General features: G+C 42.2%; 1 protein-coding gene across 1 annotated transcript in view; it reads left to right on the top strand.

The window, feature by feature from the left end:
* The window catches only part of SNTB1 (syntrophin beta 1), a gene marked incomplete at its 5' end in the record, with an annotated part of 223,960 nt that overhangs the window by 195,321 nt on the left and 5,783 nt on the right, over positions 1–22,856 (top strand). The window contains 2 exons of the mRNA XM_006769125.2: positions 16,602–16,798; positions 21,685–21,875. Of these exons, the coding sequence (XP_006769188.1) occupies positions 16,602–16,798; positions 21,685–21,875 (388 nt within the window). The remainder of the gene's footprint in view (positions 1–16,601; positions 16,799–21,684; positions 21,876–22,856) is intronic.

Raw genomic sequence — 22,856 nt, forward strand, 5'->3', positions numbered from 1 at the left:
GTAGGGAAGAGGATAAGGCCCAGGGGCAGAGCCAGAGGCTAACACGAAGTTGAAACCGTGGTAGTGAATACAGATGAAACTCCTTAAAATTCCTCTTCCTCGCGTGGCTGATTGTGGAGACCAGCAAGGGAGACCTGAGGATGGCAGCTACTGGCCCCCGAGGTAAATGGAGGAAGCCTTCGGGGGCTAGGATCCAGGCCCAGAGCGCTTAGAAATTAATAAATAAATTAGTAATTTAATTTTTGAGTTTCCTAAGCCTCAAAATATTTGTTTACAACAAAACCTCAATAATCAGAATCCAAACATCCTCAAATATCCATACTAAGATTCAGGCTCTGTCTTGGGGTCCATTCAAATTCAGCCCAGTTGCCATCATTTTTGGTGGTTTACACACCCGTTCCCATGCATGGGCCCTGGTTTTCAGATTCTGAGACTCTCACAACCGTAACCAAAGAAAGATCAGACCATAGTCACCGTATTCCAATTACTAAGGAGAGAAATTGGACTCCTGCCTCTTGGAATGATTTTCAGGAACTGAAGGTTAAAGAAGGCAGAGTTTCTGGGTAACTGTCGGGCAGCTTGAAAGGAAAACTTACCCTAGGACACTGCTTCCTCCTCCCAGTCTCTGAGCGTTCTGACTCATGGTATTCTAAGGAGTTTCAGCTCTATTCGCTACCACCATTACCATTCATTCAGGATCTCAAAACTTCAGTTCCTCCATCACAGTCGCCACATTTCAGGGACTCAGCAGTTTGGGCTAAAGGCTACTATTCTGGACAGCACAGATCAGAACATTTCCATCATCACAGAAAGTTCTGTTGGACAGCGCTGCCCCAGAGCAGAACTGAGTACCTGCCAATTGGTCCTGATTGTTGCAAGTGACTCTCACAGCTGTCCGTCAATAGCCCAGGCTGCCTGGCGGGATGTCATCTCTGAGGCTCATCAGGCTGAAGGCACAAGCAGGGCTCCAATGGCCCAGGGCAGTCCTGAAGAGGGTCACAGATGTTAGGACAGACTGGCTAGTCTTACTTCATCCCTTCAAGCTAGTAGGTAATTTGCTGCCTGGTCCTGAGCAGCAGCCTGGAAAAGAAAGAGCTGGAGTTTCCATCTGTTTTCCTCCCATCAGGATGATGCTTAACCCTAGGCTGACCACTCCACCTCCATCTTTCAGCGAGCTCATCTGTCAAACGCGCTCCGTGAATGCCCAGGGAGAGATACACATTTGTGGAAAGGGGTTGTTTAACCGACCTTTTGGCCTATGCATCAGCCACCCTAGTTTGCCTATGCATTGGTCATGGTCCGTTTCCTTCCACATCTCTGGGACTGTGCCTAGGAAAAGACTTTGGAACACAAACAAGCAACTAAGAAAAGGACCCCTCCCTTCCCTGAGTAGTCATGCTGGGAAGATGTACCCTCTTGTAGCTTCGGGCTGGGCATTGAATGAGATGCCATGGAGCAGGGTTCGCCCCAGCTGGAGATTGAAACTATCCTATCCTTGCAGATAAGCCAGCTCTTTAAGGGAGGAGCTGGGCTGAAGCTATTCCTTTCTGCCAGAAGTGGTCAAAATCAGAGGAAAACTCTGGATCCTTCCATTTCTGGGGTCACCCCAATCCTTCCATTGGCTGCTTCCCTAGCCATGTATTTAAGTTTATCAAGTGACTCTTTCCTTTACTTACCATGTGTTCTGTACAGTCACATGTGAAACTGTGTCCTTTATATTTGAGCTGTTGGGCACACAGCCTAACTAGTGGCATTACTTGTCTTTGAGTGCATATCCAGGCCACGAGAGTACCACTGGCAAATAAAGTTAAGTCCTCACTAATGTAGTCAGTGGTTCTTAGAAATTGTGACTTAAATCAATTTTACCATAGGTTAATTGATTTAAACAAGAGTTAAGTTCCTATAGCATATTTCTGTATTAGGCTATGGGAAAAATTGGTTCTCGTTATTACATCGTTTTATTTAAAGTTACAGTGTCCCAGAACTTATTGACAGTGTTAAGTGAGAACTTACTATAGACCATGTGGTAAAGAAACAGTGGCTGACCTTTGCAAAGGGAGATTAGGTCAAGGCCAAGTAATTTACATAGGTTCTATCTGAGTTTGCAAAATGTACCCAAATGAAGAATGATCTGGCTGTTTATTAAAGATTCCTGTCTTGGGGACCCTTCCCTGGAGATTCTGGCTCAGCATGTCAGGTTGGGAGTCAGGAATCCGTTTTTAACAAGCATTGGGCAAATATAGTCCTCAGGGTTCCCACATCTAACCCTCACAAGCCTTTGAGGTTTAGGTTTTGTTCCTATTCCACAGACAAGCAAACCAAGGAACAAAGAGGGGAAGTAACTTACACACAGTCATACAGCCAGGAAGAGACCTGAGATTCTGAGTTCACCTTCTTAACCACTGATCCTGGGCAGCTGCTTAACCACACAGAACCATGGGTTTCTTATTTGTAAAGTGGAGCTCATGATACCCCTTTCACAGAGTCATGCTCTTATTCCCTGGAGTTTTAGTGGCTCCTTGAATATCCTGAGTGTATCACAGAAATATTGCCTTAGCTCTCCTGACATCTTAAATCATCACATCTATTGCAGAGTGATTACGAAATTAAAATATGGTGCCTGCATTAGTCAGCTCAGGCTGCCCCAACAAATCCCATCGATTGTGTGGCTTAAGCAACAGATAATTATTTGCTCACAATTCTGGAAGCTGGAAGTCAAGGGCTAGGTGCCAGCACAGTTGGTTTCCGGTGAGACCTCTCATCTTGGATCGTAAAGATGGTGGGCTTCTACTTGAGTGTTCACACGGCCGAGCACATTCGGGGAGAGGTCTCACTGGTGTCTCTTCTTATAAGGATACAAATTCTACTGGATCAGGGCTCCTCCCTCATGATTGGCCCTATCTCTAAATATAGTTTCAATGAGGTTTAAAGCTCCAACATAGGATTGACAGGGTGGTGATGGGTAGAATTCAATCCATAGCAATGACGTAAGCACAGCCTTATTGAGCATAATGCCTGGCACACAGCAGGACTGAGCACTGGGTCAGTCCCTTGCCTTTGCCTCAGCAGTGCTGGGAAGCATCGTTCCGAATGCTAGAGACAGTCTTTTCCCTTGCCCAGGAAGAACTGGCTGGGACTATGGCCAGTAAGAAACAGGTTGCTTCTAAAATTGAGTTACTCCCTCAGACAGTTCAGAGTTGATCTGTATATTTGTTTAGGTTTGTTTGGGTTTTTTTTAGGTCCAGGCACATCTAATTTATATTTTTCAGGAAGATGAAAATTTGATTGTATTTCAGAGCAGTGGCCCCAGACATGCTCACATGCTCTTGGCATTGACCACCATGCATAGACATTGACAAGCAGACGCCTCTCCCACTGGCAAACTTCAACAGTGTGCCTCTGTGTGTTATCAGTGCACTTTATAGGAGTGCACTCAGGAAGTTTGCAAAGATGGTGTAATTTTAGCTGTTCTCATCCCTCAGCTTTTTATGAGTCCTTGGGAAAACATTTTTTGCTTAGCCAAAGCTTATTTGATGTTGCTGAACATTAAAAAACAAAACAAAAAACTCTTGCCCATATGGAGTAAGTGTGCTGGTTTTTTGTCACTGTTGTCATAATTGGCACGTGAGATGGGTCTACAGAGAGCGAAGATTAAGGTCACAGTATTTCTGGAATTCTAGAGGAGGTCTAGCCCAGAAATTCTGCACATCCAGTTTATGGGCGAAAGGTTCAGAAGTACAAAGCTTGTAAAAAGAGTGGGGTTTGTCTGAGCCCAGTTCTCTGACCGTTGACCTGAGAAGGGTTTGGAGTAGTTGAAAAGGTGAACTGATGAATGTGTACTTCTTTCATTTTTTAAAAAATATATATTTTTATTGATTTCAGAGAAGAAGGGGGAGAGAGAGAGAGAGAGAGAGAGAGAGAGAGAGAGAGAGAGAGAGAGAAAAATAAGAAGAGAAACATTGATGATGAGAATCATTGATCGGCTGCCTCCTGCATGCCCCACACTGGGGACCACGCCTGCAACCTGGGCATGTACCCTGACCGGGAATCAAGCAGTGACCTCCTTGTTCAGATGTGGTTGCTCGAACCACTTAGCCACACTGTCTGGGCTGTACTTCTCTCATTTGACACCACTTGGGACCCAAAGACACTGAGTGTTTCTACTAAATTTGTAGCACAGCAATTTTCAACTGGAGTGGCACAGTAATTTTTAAAACATGCAATACCTGACTACTTAGTCAGTGGCACTGACCTCTTTCCCCTTAGATTTTAAAATAAACAAAAATGACAACAGCCAACACAACACTAGCCATCTGGTATGAATGAATCACAATTAAACCTATATTTTTTGTTGGATTGGCAAAAATATATATTTTTGGTGTGCTGCCGAATTTTAGTAATTAGTTCATGTGTGCCATGAGATGGAAAAGTTGAAAATAGCTGTTGTAGCGTAATCATTGGTGCCTAAGGAACTAACCTGTTTCTAAGTGCTAAAAGTAGATGCTGCCTCAGGCCAGTCTCAGAAATGTTAGGAATGCTTTCCACAGGGAAAGTTTGGCCAATTGCACTTGTCAAACCGCCTGTGGTTTTCACACTAAGCCTGGGAGGCCTCCTGACTCATAGAGAATGTGGGGCATTGTCCATGGGCATTCCCATAGGGTAGTGCAAAAGGATCTACTTGCCCAAGGTTCTACACTCTGTCAACTGAGAAGTGGGGGTTTGCCTACACACCTGCCCATCCCATGTGTCCCCATATGCCTAGTGACCCTCTTCAATTTGGGAGTTCCTCATTGTTGGTGGAAACGAGTAGAGTGGCGAGATCCATGGACTTTGGCATCAGACAAACCAGGAGTTGAATCCTGAGACCTCTACTTGCAATGTGACGTTGGGCAAAATATCAATTTCTCTGAATTCAAGCCTCATCATGAAGGGGGCAGTATTGTCTTATACTTCACGCAGTTACTGATAGGACCAAGTGACACAGTGTATGTAAATGCTTAGATATGACTGAGACATAAGTGATTGATAAAGGTTAACAATTGTTAAGATTGGAGAAAATAATTGAAATTAATGAATGAATGACTGATAATTGGACATATTTGATCCTACGTATAATACTGCATTTATCAGGGACTCATAGTGTCTTAAAGACATCTATAATAATAAAATGGCAATATGCTAATTATACCTGACGTCCTTCTAGACCAGCCGTGGGCAAACTACGGCCCGCGGGCCGGATCCGGCCCATTTGAAATGAATAACACTAAAAAAAAAAGACCGTACCCTTTTATGTAATGATGTTTACTTTGAATTTATACTAGTTCATACAAACACTCCATCCATGCTTTTGTTCCGGCCCTCCGGTCCAGTTTAAGAACCCATTGTGGCCCCCGAGTCAAAAAGTTTGCCCACCCCTGTTCTAGACGAAGCCAGGGTGGAGGGAAGCCAGCCCAGGTCCCGGGTGCCAAAGAGAAGGCAGTGCTGTCAGCCTGGGGAAGGAAGGCCTACTCTTGCATGAATTTCATGCATCAGGACTCTATTTGAGATATAAGGAGTGGGCCAATGGAAGAGTTGTTTGTTTGTTGTAGGAGAGAAGTGTGAGACAGAAATGGGAAGTCTGGAACCCCTCAATCGCACCACAAAACTAGTTCTGAATGCTACTTGTAACAACACTAGGCAAGTGGCCTAATGATGGCTTTATTTTGGGGGGAAAACTGTTCTATTTAAGAAACATTAAAAGACTCTTGTTAGGGGCCAATGTTGTACTAGGGATTAATTATGGGGAAATTTTTTTAAAAAGCAGTGAAATATAACAGATAAAAGCCACGTTATAAGAGCTAATTGTTCAGGTTATTCACCCATGGTTTCATTTTTCCCAGCAAAATAAGACTAATTTAATTGTCGTTATTTTACATGGAGAAGTTCTCAGAAACCTTTTTATAATCCATATTCTGTATACACTGTGATCTATGTTGAACTCATTAAGGCTTAGATGGGAGAGGGGAATATGTAAGAGATAACCAGAAAGTTCAAAGAATATATTTAAAAATTAGAGCTCTAAGACTGCTAGCTAATAAACAGACCATTAACTTAAAAGGAAACATTTCCCAAGATGTTGGATGTTGTGATGTGAGATTATCTGTTGGACTGTGAGTCTTGTTGACCTTGGGGAAGGAAAGTGCATGGATGGTTTAAACTCATAGATGACGAGGTCTTCATTACACTGTCTCACTTCACTTGCCCTCCTACCTGTAGTTGACAAGCTGAAGTGTGGCCCCTTTTCCTGGCATGATGGAAAGATATAGACTTTGTGGTCATGTGGATCTGGGTTCAAATTCTGAACACTTACTATGTGATCCTGGGCAGCTACTTAACCACACAGAACCATGAAGTTCTTGTTTGTAAAGTGGAGCTCATGATACCCCTTTCAAAGAGTCAATGTAAATGACAGTGTATCAGTGCAACCTTCCACCTAACAGGCATCCACTTTCCTCCCTCCATATGACTGCTGGCAGCTGGCCATGAACAGTCATGAGACCATGGAGAATGTAAGGAGGACAAAACGTCTCTGGAAACCCACCTAGATAATACCACTAAGTAGTTAAAACTTGACTTCCGTCTCTTTTGCTGCTCATTCTCCTACATTAAGTTGGTCTTTGCTTATAGTCAGTATCCCTCAATAATAAAAACGTTCCCAGAAATGGTTCCTTATGTAACTCTTTCACCAATGTATGCAAATAAAAGAAGTTTAGAAGATAGAAATGAGGTAATTGTTCAGCCATTCTTGGCTGAGGGGGTTTGGTACCTGGGCGCCACCCCCTTCCCCCCCACCCCCAACCAAACAGTTGGGTCCTTATTAGTGATTCCTTCCCCATCACTTCTTGCCTCGAGTCTAATAGGGGCAGCACTGGCCACTGGTTGAGAGTATTAGAGAGCACTAGACCAGTGGCTTTTACTTTTTTTGTGTGGCATCTGCTGGGAAATGTTAATTACAGCAATTAAGTAAAATGAGGATGTAACACTGCTTAGCAACCCAGTTACCTAATATGTAATTTTACTAATTTGGCCGAATCTGTGTGCTGCAATTGTTTTTGTTTTAATTAAGGATATTGATGATAATGTTGTCATGTGGAACATTTTGGGCAACATTCCCTAACACCTATCCAGAATTAAGTTAGTACACCAGCATACCTGGTAAGGCAGGTTTTTAATTTTTTTTTTTCATCAAAACCAGTCAGACAAACGGACATATCTGAAGAGCCAGAAACAATCTGTGGCCTAGTACCAGTTATTGATAAAGACTTAAATCATCACATCTACGGCATGTGGCCTGGCTTTCTGCAGGAATGAGTATCTCTACTGCCTCCAAGTCTTAGACAAAGAATTTGACCCCAAAGTATGCTCAGCCTCACAAATCCACCATTCTGGGCATTTGAAGTAGTGTTAAGACATTTCACCCTTTCTTTGTATCTGGTTTAGAGAGCCATTTCATTTATATGCAGTTCTTTAAATGGATCCTAGATTAATGCTGGCCATGAATTTGAAATCTTAACGATTTGTACCTTTTTTTAAATAAAATGGTCACTGTCTACTCTCAGACCAAAAAAGGTAACTCTGACTCACTAAATAACCAAGTCACTATGAAAAACACCAGTTATGAAAGATAGAAAGAAGAACCAGGTTGAAAAAAGAAACAGGAAATGAATGTTAGGCGCATCTCCTAGAACATGTCATCTCAGTTACCTTTCAAAATCACTTTTTTTGCAGAACTGAATTAATCTGGAAACTAGCATTTAGGGGACGGTAACCCACATTTATTGGATTTAGCATTAGCTACTGTTTTATGTGGTTGAGGGACTGAGGGTGGGAGAGAAGTCATAATCTCTCATAGTACCCATCAATCACAGACTCCATGGAAAATAGCCCTCTTTGTAGTCTAGCTGTTCATTTGGACGTTCATTTAACAAATATTTACTGAGTGCCTGCCATGTGCCTGGAATTATTCTAGGTGCAAGGCATACAGCAGGAAATAATCAAATAAAAATTATTGCCCAGATTGGAGCAATGACAATAATGGCTATTACTAGATATTCTGTACCCAGGCTCCACTGTCTAATATTATGCGGTCCTATTTATTTATTCACTCATGCACACTCCTAGCTAAAAGGAAATGTAAAATTGTGCTGGTAATTGTGACGTTGCTTTCAACCATGGCTTTCACCCTGGGAACGTGTATCTGAATTTTGCCACCAGGGGATGAAGCATGTCCTTCGGCTTCTCAAGCAGCTTCAGATAAAACTTAGAAATTGGGTGTGAATTGTAGCATGAACGTCCGTCCCATAGTGCCAGTATTTTTTCTGGCTGGGTAAGAAAGTTATCTTCCCTGGGGAGACAGCATTTTCATGGCTGCTGTAGTTCAGTTCATGCTACAGATAAGAGGCAGATGGTCCTATTTTTAAGGATACATAAATAGCTTGAAATGTAAAATAATTGAAAGATAAATAATCACTATTTCAGAGTCCCTCCTGAGACTATAGATCAGGAAAGATCTTTGGGAAGAATCTGGGGAGGAAAATAGAGAGGCTGTTCTTGGCACAATGGGAAAACCTCAGGCAGACGGATTCTGTCCTTGGCCCTGCCTTTCCAAATGCCCAAATGATGACTGTTAACATTTTAATGTCCCACTGACATTTACTAGGTACTTAGTGTCCAGAATTTGGCTACTGTAATGTGTTCCCCAGTATGGTCTACTACAAATGAGGAGTCTATTAGGAGGCCCTTCACTGACCCCACAGTTTCAAAACATTTCAAAATAGGCCAATGTGTGTGTGTGTGTGTGTGTGTGTGTGTGTGTTCTTTCCTTTGCAACCTTGCAGTCCGTTTTTAAAACATTTTGATAAACTTGCATTTAGGTAGTTAGTCACCAACATGAATTGAACACCTAACATGTGTCAAGTAGGATGCTGGACACCACAGACTCGGAGGGATGGAACAAGGCTCCTATCCGCAGGACATCAAGGTCTGGTGAGGGAGATGAGGTGCCAATCTTACAGCAATGGGGCAAATGGGTTGATAACCATGTGCGGGAGTCCAGAGAAGGGGCATCTATCTTGAGGAGATCATGCTGTGGTAGGTCTTGATGGCTGTGCTGTCAACAGCAAGTTTCTTATCCCCAACATCTCCTTACCCAGGAGCTGTCAACTTTGGCATATGAGCCACGGGCCTTACAGAGTAGGCATTCAAGAACACCTGCTGGTTGCCAGCTTAGACAGTCTCATCTTAGATCTCACAAAGCAAATCATGTGCTCCAAGTATGGTTCTTCCTAGGTGGGCCAAGGTCTAGGGATGGCTTTGATCAGACTGTGGACTCTCAAGGTGAGAGCTGTCCCTTCCATCCCTGGGATGTCACTGACCAGTCTATGCTCAAACACCTTCACAGATACTGCAGACATTTATGCTTGCCCCTTCCTCCTTCTCATTTCCCACACAGAGTCTTCTCTTCTCCAGACAGGATGTCTCCAAATTATGCTCTTTCTGAAGGAGTTTTGGGTACTCTGCTATTCTGATCATAGTCTTCAACATCATGATATTGGGATGGAATTACATTTCAGTATCACTGGTTTCCTTTGAGATAAATTTACACACATTATTCAGAATTGGGGTCCATGGGTTTCATTTCACTGCCAAAGAGATTCATAGAACAAAAAAAAATGGTGTATTTTAGGCATGGTCTGCTCAGCATAGAAGAACACAGGAGCATCACCTCATTTCATTCCATTCATGTGAATTAGTGTTGTTAGTAACTCTGGGTTGAGTCAACCATAACTAAATTTCCAATGGTGCTTCGATATCATGTCTCCCTCCTTCTAGTTTTGTTGTTGTTGTTTCTAGCTTAACCTCAGTGCTTAACAATCTTATATCCATAACTCATGCTTCTTCTTATTTTTTTTTAAATATATTTTATTGATTCTTCACAGAGAGGAAGGGAGAGAGACAGAGAGCTAGAAACATCGATGAGAGAGAGACATCAATCAGCTGCCTCCTGCACATCTCCCACCGGGGATGTGCCCGCAACCCAGGCACATGCCCCTGACCGGAATCGAACCCGGGACCCCTCAGTCCGCAGGCCGACGCTCTATCCACTGAGCCAAACCGGTTTCGGCATGCTTCTTCTTATTACTAGTTCTGGATCTTCCAATGAGTTGATGTCCATGTATTTTACAACTTCATACGTCATTGATAGAAATGTTGAACAGGGTAGGTCTGAGGCCACAGCTCTGCCTCCATCCTTAATTAAATGGACTCATAATGGCTTGTGGGTCACTTAACAAAGTACTCATCTGACTGATAAGCTGTGAAGTACAAATGAGTATCGAATTGTCAATATCTTTCTTCTGAATGTTCACTTCCTCTATCACTTTTCCAGTAATCTTGTTTCTGAATGAAACAGTTGAATATAAGAAAGCCACATAGGTTCTCACAAACTACTGTTGCCTGTTTTCCAAAGTGAAAGATGATTACTGAAAAAATCCATTACAAAATCTTGCTTAGGAACAGGGTCACAGAATCTAATTTCTTCCACATTTTGAAAACCAGGATATCATTTCCGCTTTTCCTATCTTCTAACCTCTCACTTGTTCTCCCCGATTTCCCAAAGATTCCCCCTGAGTTTCACTCGTGTAGTGTCTCCATCCTTCCAGTGCCTGGTGTGTAATCTTCTCAGCAAGGACTTGTGTTCCTTTGAAGCAGTGGTGTGCTCCTCCCAATATCACTTTTTCCTGGGCTTCCACTGCACCTTACTCAGGCTGGAATCTCAAACCATTCTTTTCATAAAGCAGCAAAGTAAGAAAGTACAGGTTATATTTTCTTTCAGCCATCCATCATATCACTGTTAGCCTGAATGCAGCACTGCCTCCTCCTTATCGTCCTGCACCACAAACATCTAAAGATAGCAGCTCCTGTTGTCTTTGGCATTGCTACGGAATCTGTTCTCTTTCGGATATTCAATGTGCCATCTGAATGACTCTTTCTTTTGAATAGTGTGTTAACAACCCGTGAAAACTTCCTGTCCTTTGCAGTGGGTGTAGCCCTTGTGGATCCTGGTGTAATGTAACTCAGAACCCAGATATTTAATTGTTAAGATCTCAAGGACCTTATGCAATGTAGCTTTAGCTTACATTGAGTCTGAGGGCCTGTGAGGCCTGTAAGTGAAGATACTCAGAGAGCAGACTACTGGACAAATAGTATCCAAGGATGTATATCCAATTTATTCTATTGGCTTGGGGTTGGAATTATGCCAATAAAAATTCATCTCAAGAGAAAGATTTCACAGAGCATTTATGAGTGTAATCAGTCCACTATTTTTTTTCTCTCTCTTCCTAGTAGCTGCTACATCTCTCACAAAAGGGGTAAGAGAAAGGACCTTGATCTTAAGTTGTCCAGTGCCCTTGTGTTATCTTTGCAGTGCCATGATTTATAAACAACCAAATCTCTGTCCAGCCTCCTCACCATGGCACAGTGGTGAATGTCTACATTTCTGTGTAACATCCCCAAATTATTGCTGTGGACAGTCAAAAGCAACTAGCTGCGATGATAAAAAGAACCGAAAGGAAGTCTATTTCCTATATCTTGATAGGAATGAAATAACAAATATGTTAATAACTGTGGTGCCCCTTTGTCCTTGTCCCAGAATCCACTGCTCTCCATTCTTGTGATGGAATTGCTTTCTCTCTGGAGGAAGATCGTCATAATAATCAGGTTGCCCCAATGAGGAGGAATAATTCTCCAGACAACACCTAACCCTGGCTCATGTCCTTCATTTGTCAGAGGCCGGTTCTGACTCTCCTTTATATTGTAGGACTGAGTCTCCTAAGACCCGGGGCTGAACCTGGAATGGAAAGGCCATGGGAATTAGTTAGGAAGAACTGTATCTCCTCAAGGCAGGGGCCTCGTCTTTTCTCACACTACCCCTAACCTTGAGTCCGCATAGAGTAAGTGCTTTTATTAGTGTGTTCAGACTGCCTTAACAAAATGCCACAAACCTGGTGGCTTAAACCACAGAAATTTAGTTCCTCACATGTCTGGAGGCTAGAACTCCAAGATCAGGGTGGGGTGGGGTTAGTTTCTGGTCAGGGATTTCTTCCTGGCTTACAGCCAGCCCCGTGCCTTCTTGCTCTGTCCTCTCAGGGCCTTTCCTCTGTGTGGGTGCAGAGGGAGAATGCTCTCAGGTATCTCTTCCTATTTTATTTAAGGACACTAGTCCTCTTGGTTAAGGCCACACCCTTATCAACTCTTTATAGGCCCCATTTCTAAATACAATCACATCGGGGTTAGGACTTCAACATGTGGATTTTTAGGGGGACATAATTCAGTCCATAACAGTGCACCATACATATATGTGGAATACAGCAGTTCATGACTAGTGAATCTTTGATTGATTGAATGGATGAATGACTTCGTGATTGATTTTTGGTGGTGAGTTGTAAGGAGAAGAGACTTGAACAGAACAGGAAGTTCCTCTAAGGCCCCTCAGAGCAGCTCTGAATCCAAAAGGATCCTGTAACTTCAACTGGTGGGGCTCCACATCTCTCCTGTCCCATTTACAGGAGGCCAGTAAGTTCGTGTAAGGCAGCGGTTCTCAACCTGTGGGTCGCCAACCTGTGGGTCGCGACCCCTTTATGGGTCAAACAACCCTTTCACAGGGGTCGCCTAAGACCATTGGAAAACACATATATAAACAGTGGTTCTCAACCTTCCTAATGCCATGACCCTTAAATACAGTTTCTCATGTTGTGGTGACCCCCAATCATAAAATTATTTTCATTGCTACTTCATAACTGTAATTTTGCTACTGTTATGAATTGTAATGTAAATATCTGATATGCAGGATGTATTTTCATTGTTACAAATTGAACATAATTGAAACACAGTGATTAATCACAAAAACAATATGTAATTATATATGTGTTTTCTGATGGTCTTAGGAGACCCCTGTGAAAAGGTCTTTCGACCCCCAACGGGTTGCGACCCACAGGTTGAGAACCGCTGGTGTAAGGGATTAATGAAGCCACAGATAGGTGTTTCATTCCACGTGGATCAGTTTCTTTCATCTTGAGAAAGGCTATTCCATAACCACAGCCAATAGGCATTAGGTCTTAGGAGCTAGACATGGACAATTTAGAATAACCCAGACACAAACATGCCAGAGTTAAGCTCATCTAGTATTCCAGCACTGAACTGCCACTATCAAACAAACACCACACAAAGCATGAACGCCACACAGGGTCCGAATGCAGGCATTTTTCTTTGCAATGGAAGTCCTCATTCTAAATATCAGAGTGCAAAATTTGGCTTCATTTCAGTCTGGTAACCTCTTAAAGCTACTCTTTAAGTTGTGTAGTATATGTTTAGAGAAAAATTTAGGAGTAAAAAAAACCAAACATCAGAAGAAATGAAATCACCCATAAAATTTCTTGACACCTTAATAAAATTGTTTCTAAGCTTTTCTTGTACATACTGGAATTGCATATCTAGACCTTTTCAAGAGACATATATGCACTTCCCACATTTAAATGTACATTTATAAAATAATTTTCAAGGTCTGTATAACACTCCATCTAGGAGATGTGTAGTCATATGGATCCTGCGGATATATGTGGGATTTATTACCAGTATGTACACAAGGTAGCAGAAAAGATAATTTGCTTTATCTCATAGTTTACATACAGAATTTTACGTTTCATTAGCCAGTATTGGCATGTCAAAAGAACACATAATTCAGCCTGCCTGTTATTCTTCAGATAGCAAACTTACATGTTCTTTAATATAAATATTATATCATCACACTTGGATAGTTCAAAACTGAATTATTTCCTTTTCTTTTCAATCAATGAGGATTTAGTGATGAGATGACTAACAAAGTACACCGATGATCCTCCCTCCAAAGGCTCTCTTCTCATCATTACTTCCTATAATGTGCTGAGTTTCCCCCGAGCACTCCCCATACATGGTATTGGTCAGCTGGATACAGGGCCCTCATGCACATTACACTCTGTTAGTAATTTCATCCCTTGTACACAGACCTACCAAATGTCAATTTTCTAACAAATTACATTTTCCAGTTATTATTGGCTTCAATTTTATAGTCACTTTCGAGAAAAATGTCAGTCGAAAATTGACAAAAAAAAGTGACATTCTCCATGAGGGCGCTATATTTTTTCTTGTTTCCCTGTGTCTCTCTGTTACATTTATGCTGGTCCTGGATTATGACAGAGTCGATGTGCACTAGGTGGAAATTTAGGGGCTAGAAAGTGAAGATGTTAGGCGAGGGAAGGCACAAGGGAACTCATTTTTCTTGAATGCTTACTACGATGCACTAAATACTGGAATAAGTGCTTTATATATTTTATTATATTTAATAATCATAGGAGGCAGGGATTATGCTTTTAAAATAAGAAAACTGAGACCCTGGCCAGGTTACAGGTTGGATTTCTGGTCAGGGCGCATGCCCAGATTCCTGGCTCAATCCCTGGTCGGAGGCCTGCAGGAGGCAGGGAGTTGATGTTTCACTCTCACATTAATGTTTTTCTCTCCCTCTCTCCTCCTTTCTTTTCTCTCTAAAAATCAATTTTAAAAAAAGAAAGAAAACTGAGGATACATGTGAAATGATTACCATGGTGAAGTTAATGAACACATCACCTCATATGATTACCTTTTTGTTTGTTTTGGTGAGAACACTTAAGATCTACTCTCTTTGCAAATTTCAAGTATAAAATACAGTGTCATTAGCTGTAGTTACCAGGCTATCCATTCGAGCCTTATTCATTTTATAACTAAAAGTCTGTACCCTTTGACGATTATCTCCTCATTTGCCCCAGTGCCCAGCTCCTGACAACCATCATTGTACTCTCTATTTCTGTGAGTTCCCCTCCCCCCCAGATTCCACATGTAAGTGAGATCATACAGTATTTGTCTTTCTCTGTCTGGATTATTTCACTTAGCATAATGCCCTCCAGATGTATCCATGCAGTTGCAAACGGCAAGATTTCCTTATTTTTTAAAGGCTGAATAATATTCCACATTTATCCATTGATAGGCACTCAAGTTGTTTTCATAGCTTGGCTATTGTGAATAATGCTGCAATGAACATGGAGTGCAGCTATCTCTCTGAGATACTGATTTTACTTCCTTTGGATGTTTTCCCAGAAATGGGATTGCTGGATCATATGGTAGTTCTAATTTTAATTTTTTATGGAACCTCCATATACTAGCATCCATAATGGAAGTACCAATTTCCAATCCCACCAACAGACAAGGGTTCCCTTCTCACCATAGTCTTGCCAATATTTGTTCTCTCTTGTGAATTACCCAATCTTCAAAGAATTTTACAGCCAAAAGGTTTTTCAATGCTTTTTCTGCAAGTTGGCACTACACACCACTAACTTTGTAAGTAAAGAAAAGCTCTTCTAAGTTATATTGCAAGCTTGTTGCTAGAAATTCAACAAGCTACAATATGTTTTATTACATTGATAACTCTGGTCTACAATGTTTATGCTTACAAGGGAATATGAACTTTTGGATTTCCTTTGTGCAGGTTTTAATCTAGAGGTAAAAAGGGCTTTTCCTAAGAAAATAACTCCCTCCCCGCCTCCCCCAAGCAAATAGACCTGAGATTTCTGGAGCAACTAGTAAAGTGTTTCTTTCTGTATTAAAAGATAAGGCTGAAAATAAAAAGACCCCAAAGAGAAGTAACATTTATTAAATTATACTTATGCTAGCCTGCAAATTATTGATATGACAGTCTCTCCCAAAAGAAGGTTGAGATATCAAGAAGTAGGCGAGAGCTTGAGAAATCCGTGTTTGCAGGGGGCAAGCGAGAAGTAGGACTAGCCAGTGCCTGCTCAGAAGGTAGGACTCTGAGACGTTTAAGTCTGGCTTTTCAGAAAGCATTCTGAAGTCAGTACAAACAATGTGTGTAGTAAAAATCACTCTTGAATCTCCTATAAAGTTCAGTTACCTTCCTTTTCTCAGGAAGTCCAGCATCACCACTTCTTTCTCAAGCTTTAACACAGGTTGCTACTTCCTCAACGGAGTCCCATGGCTGTTCCCCTGCATTTGGAGACATGTGCATGAGAAATGCACACCCAGACATACCCTCACTGCAGCCAGATGATCCCAACTACAGGAAACAGGGGACCTGAGTCTAAGCCAGGAAACAATGGCTTCCCTGTCCAGTCCAGGAATGAAACCATGGAGGGAATTTTACACACTATCTAAATGGTTGTCTCTCTCATTTACTCAATTCTTTCTTTTTGGATGAATGAGTATAGTTGAATTTATCTACTGTTAGTTACAGTCATATTAATCAACTCCTCTGCATATGCAACTTGATGCATAGTTGTAGGACACCTTCTTAATCTCACTTGACCATCGGAGGGGACCTGGGTGAAGGGATGGCGGAAAGCCCTGGTGATCACAAGGGTGCAGTGAACCCTTTCATTCAGATCAGAAGAATGACAGCAAGTCACCAAATGACATGTCAGGTGATTAAGGCAGTTCAACTTTGATGATCTTTAGTGATCTCTCTCTCTCTCCTTCAACAGGCTGGTCCATTCAGGTCCAGGGAAAGGATCTCCCCAGGCTGGTGTGGATCTGTCCTTTGCAACACGAACGGGTACCAGGCAGGGGATTGAAACGCATCTCTTCAGGGCTGAAATCAGCAGGGACCTCTCCCACTGGACCAGGAGCATAGTACAGGGCTGCCACAACTCAGCTGAACTCATTACCGAAGTCACCACAGGTGAGCACTGCTGGCAACGGGCTCCACACTCTTACAGGAAGAACACACCCTCTACTTCGCCCTGGCCTCAAAGTGGCTTCCATTCCTGGCCTTTGGGGATACTTAAAATGTCAAAGATAAACGTAAAATCTTCTAAATTAAGGCATACCACATGCCCTCCTGAACCAAAGAGTTTGACTGTGAAAAGCCTTATCCCATCTTCATTCAAGAAAAGTTCTGATTTGGCAAGTCAGATGCAGTTTCCTGCCTATAACCCAGGTGGCTTACTGGAGGCATGAACTTGAAGGCATCAACTAGAAGGGTTCTTGTTATAAACAACAGAAATGGATTCTGAGTACTTTATCACAGGATATAAGTATTGACAATATATTAGGTAGCTCACAGAACTGATCAGAAAACTGGACAACCAGCTCTAAGAAAAGAGCCAGAACCAAAGGCATCGCAGTAGGGGAAGCAGAGCAAAGGGTCGGTGCTTGGGGACGGTCAGCAGTCACCCCTGCCCCTGGTATGAACGGAGAGGCAAGCAGGATGGAGGAAGAACACAAGTGAGCACAATCCACATTCTTGTAGTGCGCTAAGAAAGGACAAGTTAGAAATGGGACGTGTGTATTGAAGGAAGAACCCTTCCATACTGTACTATTGATTGAGAACTTGCTATATGCCAGGCAATTTATATAAGGTCTTGTAGTGTTTCTCATTCTGTGAGAAACAACCCTCTTGGTTCCTAAAATCAACTAATTGAGACAAGACCAACAGTTTAAAAATGAAATAATTTGGAATAGAAACATCAGTGTAAATACTGTTTTGGGTTGTGTGTGTGTGTCTCCTAGGTCACAATGCATAGCCTCATCTCATCTAATAATCCTCATGATTCCCTTGTCTTTGTAATTTTACAAGTCAGAAAGCAAATTCTTAAGTAACTTGCCTAAGATCACACACCTAATAAACAACAGCATTGACTTTAACTCTACGTTGTGTCTCTCTCAAGTCCATTCTTCATCCCCTGTACTGTCTACAGAGACATGGAACTTCTCACTGTTCTGTCAGTGTTCCCAAAACAACAGTTCTGTTCAGAATGCTGTGATAAGTAATTTTTCATGCTAATCTCCAATCCATACAGATAGATAGGCAGGTAGGTAGCTAGATGAAAAATAGATGATAGATAGATACATAGATAGATAGATAGATAGATAGATAGATAGAGATAGGAAATATATGCTGTAAAGTCTGTACATCTGCTAAGGTGGACTCCATATTTAAGCCAGTGTTTTCCATCAGCCAGCACGACATACAGTTAACACCCCCTGTAATGCTACTGTTCCTAATTCTGAGCTCTAAGAGAAATTGTTCTGGTTCTGAGGCCCAGACCACCTTCGTCGTCTAGGTCTCCCGTGGTCACTCATAAACAGGGCATTAGGTGACACAGTGTGGAGTAGCCTCAACAGCAGTCTTCCAGTAAACCCAACTTTGAAGGTGCTTCTTATAACATTCTCAGTACCCTCTTCTCTTGTGCTTTCTTGCCAGTTCTTTCATTTTTCTCTATCGTTGAGGATGTAGTACAAGGTAATAATCACAAGTGTGGGTTTTAAAGTCAGAATGGCCTGGATTCAAACTCCAGCTCTATTTCTTCCTCAGTCTCTTACTGAAACCTCCTAATTTTTTCCATCTATAAAAAGGAGGAACTCATAATACCTACCTCAGAGGGTGTAATCAAGAATTGAGAGAAATAATCCATGTAAAACACCTAGTACTTGGCACATAGTAAGTGCTCACTAAGTATTATCAGTGGTTTCTCTTGTATTACTCCAGACCTATGTGGACCAGTATGCTAGGCTCTGGTCATGTGTGGCTATTTAAATTGAAATCAATTAAAATTAAATAAGTTCCTCAGTCACACTAGCCATACTTCATGTGCTCAACCGCCACTTGTGCCTAACGGCTACTACGTTGGACAGTGGAAATCTAGAGCCTCTCCTTCACAGTGGGAAGCCCTGCAGTACAGCTCTGCTCTCAAGGATTTCCCACGTGACATTATGGGTACGGTGTTTCCGAACTTTAGCTGTGCTGAAATCAGCAACAAAAACAATGTTTTGAAGTGCTATCCTCCAAAGCCTCAGATTGCTGATCCCACCAGTCTGGGGTGGGGCCTGAGCACTGGCATCTAATGAAGTACCAGGTGGCGCTGACGCTGCTGGCCCCTGGCCTCTGTGAGTGGTACTGCACTGGGTGCAGCTTCCTCCTGCTCCAGGAGTATTCGAAAAGATGGGACACACATCAGTGTGTAGTAGGCTTTCTCCACATTTCCTCTACTCGTGCAAATATGAAAAACCAATTACTTTGTAGAATTTTTGCTGCGTCTCCAAGCCAATTGATCTTTTTGAAATTACCCTGAAACAAATGAATGCCCCCAAATATTCTCCAACATTGTTGAAAACCTTTTTGGGTCACTGAATCTTATTTAAGTTTACATGCCCATTCTGCATGGCAAGAAAATCTGGAGTTTTTGAACCCGTGAGTAGGAAAAGTCTTAAGCCACCTGGAAACGAAATTGAAGTTTTACGTGTAATATCAGAGAAAGTTCAGGGTGAGTAGGAAAAGTCCTAAGCCACCTGGAAACGAAATTGAATGAAGTTTTACGTGTAATATCAGAGAAAGTTCAGACTCCTTGAAACAACTTTGGAGTGTTCTAGGAAAGAATAAAGATAGCCAAAGGGATCTGGTTTAGTTGACATTCCACAAATTCTGTAAACTCCTTCTCTCTCAATAAATAGAACTCTATTTCAACAGGAAAACAGTGAGGCTGCTGGTAGACCAGCCAGAGGAGACTAACACAGACTTGTGTGGACTGATCTAGCTGGATGCTGGGAGGAAAGAGAGGATGGCAACGAGCAAAGGTGCAACCCAGCTACAAATTGAAAGATGCCTGCAGCGTTGGGCAAAGGGGCTTAGGTTTTAATTAGGGCTTCAATTAACTTGCTAATGTGTTCAATTTATCCTGTGTAGGTTGAGAGCATCTTCTTGTAACTAATTCTATTACATAAAGGCCATTTGAAGTCAACTAGAATTAAAAACAACCACAACCAGTCCATTCAGAATATCTGATGGCATAATTTCAAAGTTCAAACATAGAGAAGGGGAAAAAAAGAAACCCAGACTTAGAACCCATTCACACACATATTCCGCAGGTGGTAGAAGTGAAAATTGTCAAAAACGAGGATTCAAGATGAGAAGCCATAAGTATGTCTACCACTATCCTTGGTTATCCTTGGGCCCGAGGGGTGGCAGTGGTCTAGGGCCTTTCTGAGAAGATAACAAGGCTTACTGAAGGGCTCAAAGACCAATAGAGAATGTGCCTTTGGAAAATATCAGCCCTTAGTTACAAGTTGAACGCTGCCTGGGATAAGTCGGAAAAAGGAGTTTGTGTTCTAACCGAGCTTCGATTAGAAGCCACCTCATTCTGTGAGCACATGCGGACCTCTGTTGCTCCTGCCACACTCTGCAGGCCTCCGCCACCCCACTGTTGTTATTACTCTGAGATGCCAAGATCCCTCTCCACAACCCTCTGTATCCTAAGTCCCAGAGGGTGAGAAGCTACATGGCACAGAGTGGAAAGAACTTGAATTTTGAAATCTAATCCACCTGAGTTGTGGCAAGCTCACCTCTCTAATCTTTGCTTTTTTCCACCTGTATACTGTCCAGCTAAGGTCCTGCTACAGAAGGGTGTGGAAAATAAAATTCAGTTTGGTTTACAATGCAGAGCTAAGCTAGTGATGGTAAAGAGTGCTCAATAATGCCCTTATTCTGCTCTTCCAGAACCCCCTCCCTCAAGAGCTTTCACTTGTTTATGGAGGCCTGAGTGGATTTGCTTGCCAGAGTCTGTTAAATGTGGTGGTTTGTGATTTAAAAAAAAATAAGTCCAGTCGATACTTGTTAACCTTTCCAGAACTCTTTGGTCAAGGGTTTTTAGTATTCTCCAGTCTTCCTAATGGGAACTCGGATTCTGATGGCAGTCCCGTCACCAGCTCGTAAGCTCAAAGCACTCATCTCCTTCCTAAACGCAATGAGCACAGCACCGCATATGAAAGCCGGCACCTCACCTGATCGATCGAGAGGCTTCAGTTTTGTTCCTTTGGCTCAGAGGGCACCATGCGGGCAGCACCCGAGGTTCCTGGACGCCACATTCGGCAGAGGAAGGACACAGCCCTCTTCATGCAGGGGCCACACCTGATATCTATCAATTACAACTGCTTTTCCAGGGCCAAGGTGATCCGCTCATCAGGAAATTTAAAAAGGCACTCCTCTTATAAAATGAGCTTGGTTCAAATTTCTTTTAAAAAATTAGATTATTTTTGAACAACTCACTCCTGACTTCTTAGGTGTGTCACATTTGTGAATTTTGGTGATGCAATGCTTGTTTTTCTCACCTGGTAGTAAAGACGATAGTGTGCACCCGTGTGTGTGTGTGTGTGTGTGTGTGTGTGTGTGTGTGTGTGTGTGTATGGTGATGATGATGATGATGATGATGATGAAGATTCAGAGGTAGCTGCTTACTCTAAATCAGATGTCAGTTTTTTCAGGCTTGAGACAAGGACCCCAATGTGTTGTCTGATGGACAGATTAGGGCTGGAGGCCAGATAAAATGCAGTACATCCCAGCAAACGGGATTTCTTTCTATTTATTTCCTTTAGTTTCATGGAGCAAGTAAAATTGCAAGCTCAAAATCAACCCAAGGAGAAGATTTTAATGAACAATTACTTCTTTTTAACTTTAGAAAGAAATTTGGGGCTGGCCCCTGGGACTGAGGAGAGTTGAAATGTAAGTGCCTGGAAAAATGGATTGCCTTCCATGGTTCATCTCTCTCTCTCTCTCTCCCTCTCTCCCTGCAGCTTGCACTTACAGAAACCAGGAGTGCCGTCTGACCATACATTATGACAACGGATTTTCTATTACCACTGAACCACAGGAGGGTGCCTTTCCCAAGACAATCATACAGGCCCCATATGAAAAGTTGAAAATGTCTTCAGATGATGGAATCAGGATGCTGTATTTAGATTTTGGAGGCAAAGATGGAGAGATTGTAAGTTCCCTTTTCTTTAGAAAGTGTGATTTCCTATATTTCATTATGCAACACACCTATAATGGCTCGCAAACATAGTGCTGCCTTGTATTTATTTAGCATTTGACTATTTAAAAAGTACTTGCAGGTTCATGTCTTTTTTTTTTCTTTTAAACATATTTTTATTGATTTCAGAGAGGAAGGGACAGGGAGAGAGAGATAGAAACATCAATGATGAGAGGAAATCATTGATCAGCTGCCTCCTGACCGCCCCCTAGTGGGGATCGAGCCCACACCCCAGGCATGTGCCCTTGAATTGGAATTGAACCAAACCGGCTAGGACCAGGTTCATGTCTTACTCGATCCTTAAAAAACTGATCAAATCTAATTTTTCCAGTTATTTATGTTAGTCTTATTTTCCACTAGACTACTACATAACTATTTGAACCCAAGGAAATGAAGTCAGCATTAAATTATGCTCAAATATAGCTTCAAAATGTACATCATTTTTAAAAAGTAGCAAGCATCTGATCTAGCGTTGGTGTTGTGTTGTGTCAGGGATGAAGAAATGTGAAATAGCAGGTTCTGGTCACCTGGGAGGTCCCACAGGAGCAGGGGGCACAGAGAGCACTGAGGTAGGAGGGGCTGGACCAGGGGCCGATTCCAAGCCACAGGGGAGAGAGGGCCAAAGGCCCAGAAGTTTGGGAAAAAAGTGAAATGTCCAACAAAATGCCAATTTGCCAATGGAGGCTTCATGCTTTTCATATCAATGCAAATAGTCCCTGTGTTTCACTCCGTGATTTTCTGTGATTATTACCACCTGCTGCAATGAGAAAGTACATTAGTTCAGATCCACTGAAGGGTGAGAACTGCCCTTCCTTCTATTTTCTAGCAAGTGTAGTTCTTGACATTTCTCAGGAAGACATAGCATCTCATTTAAGCTGTGGAATGTAGAAGGTCAAAGAGGATCTTGATTTTGTAATAACTAGTCTCCATTTGGGT

This window comes from Myotis davidii, unplaced genomic scaffold, assembly GCF_000327345.1.
Source record: "Myotis davidii unplaced genomic scaffold, ASM32734v1 scaffold1, whole genome shotgun sequence".
Taxonomy (NCBI): Eukaryota; Metazoa; Chordata; class Mammalia; order Chiroptera; family Vespertilionidae; genus Myotis; species Myotis davidii.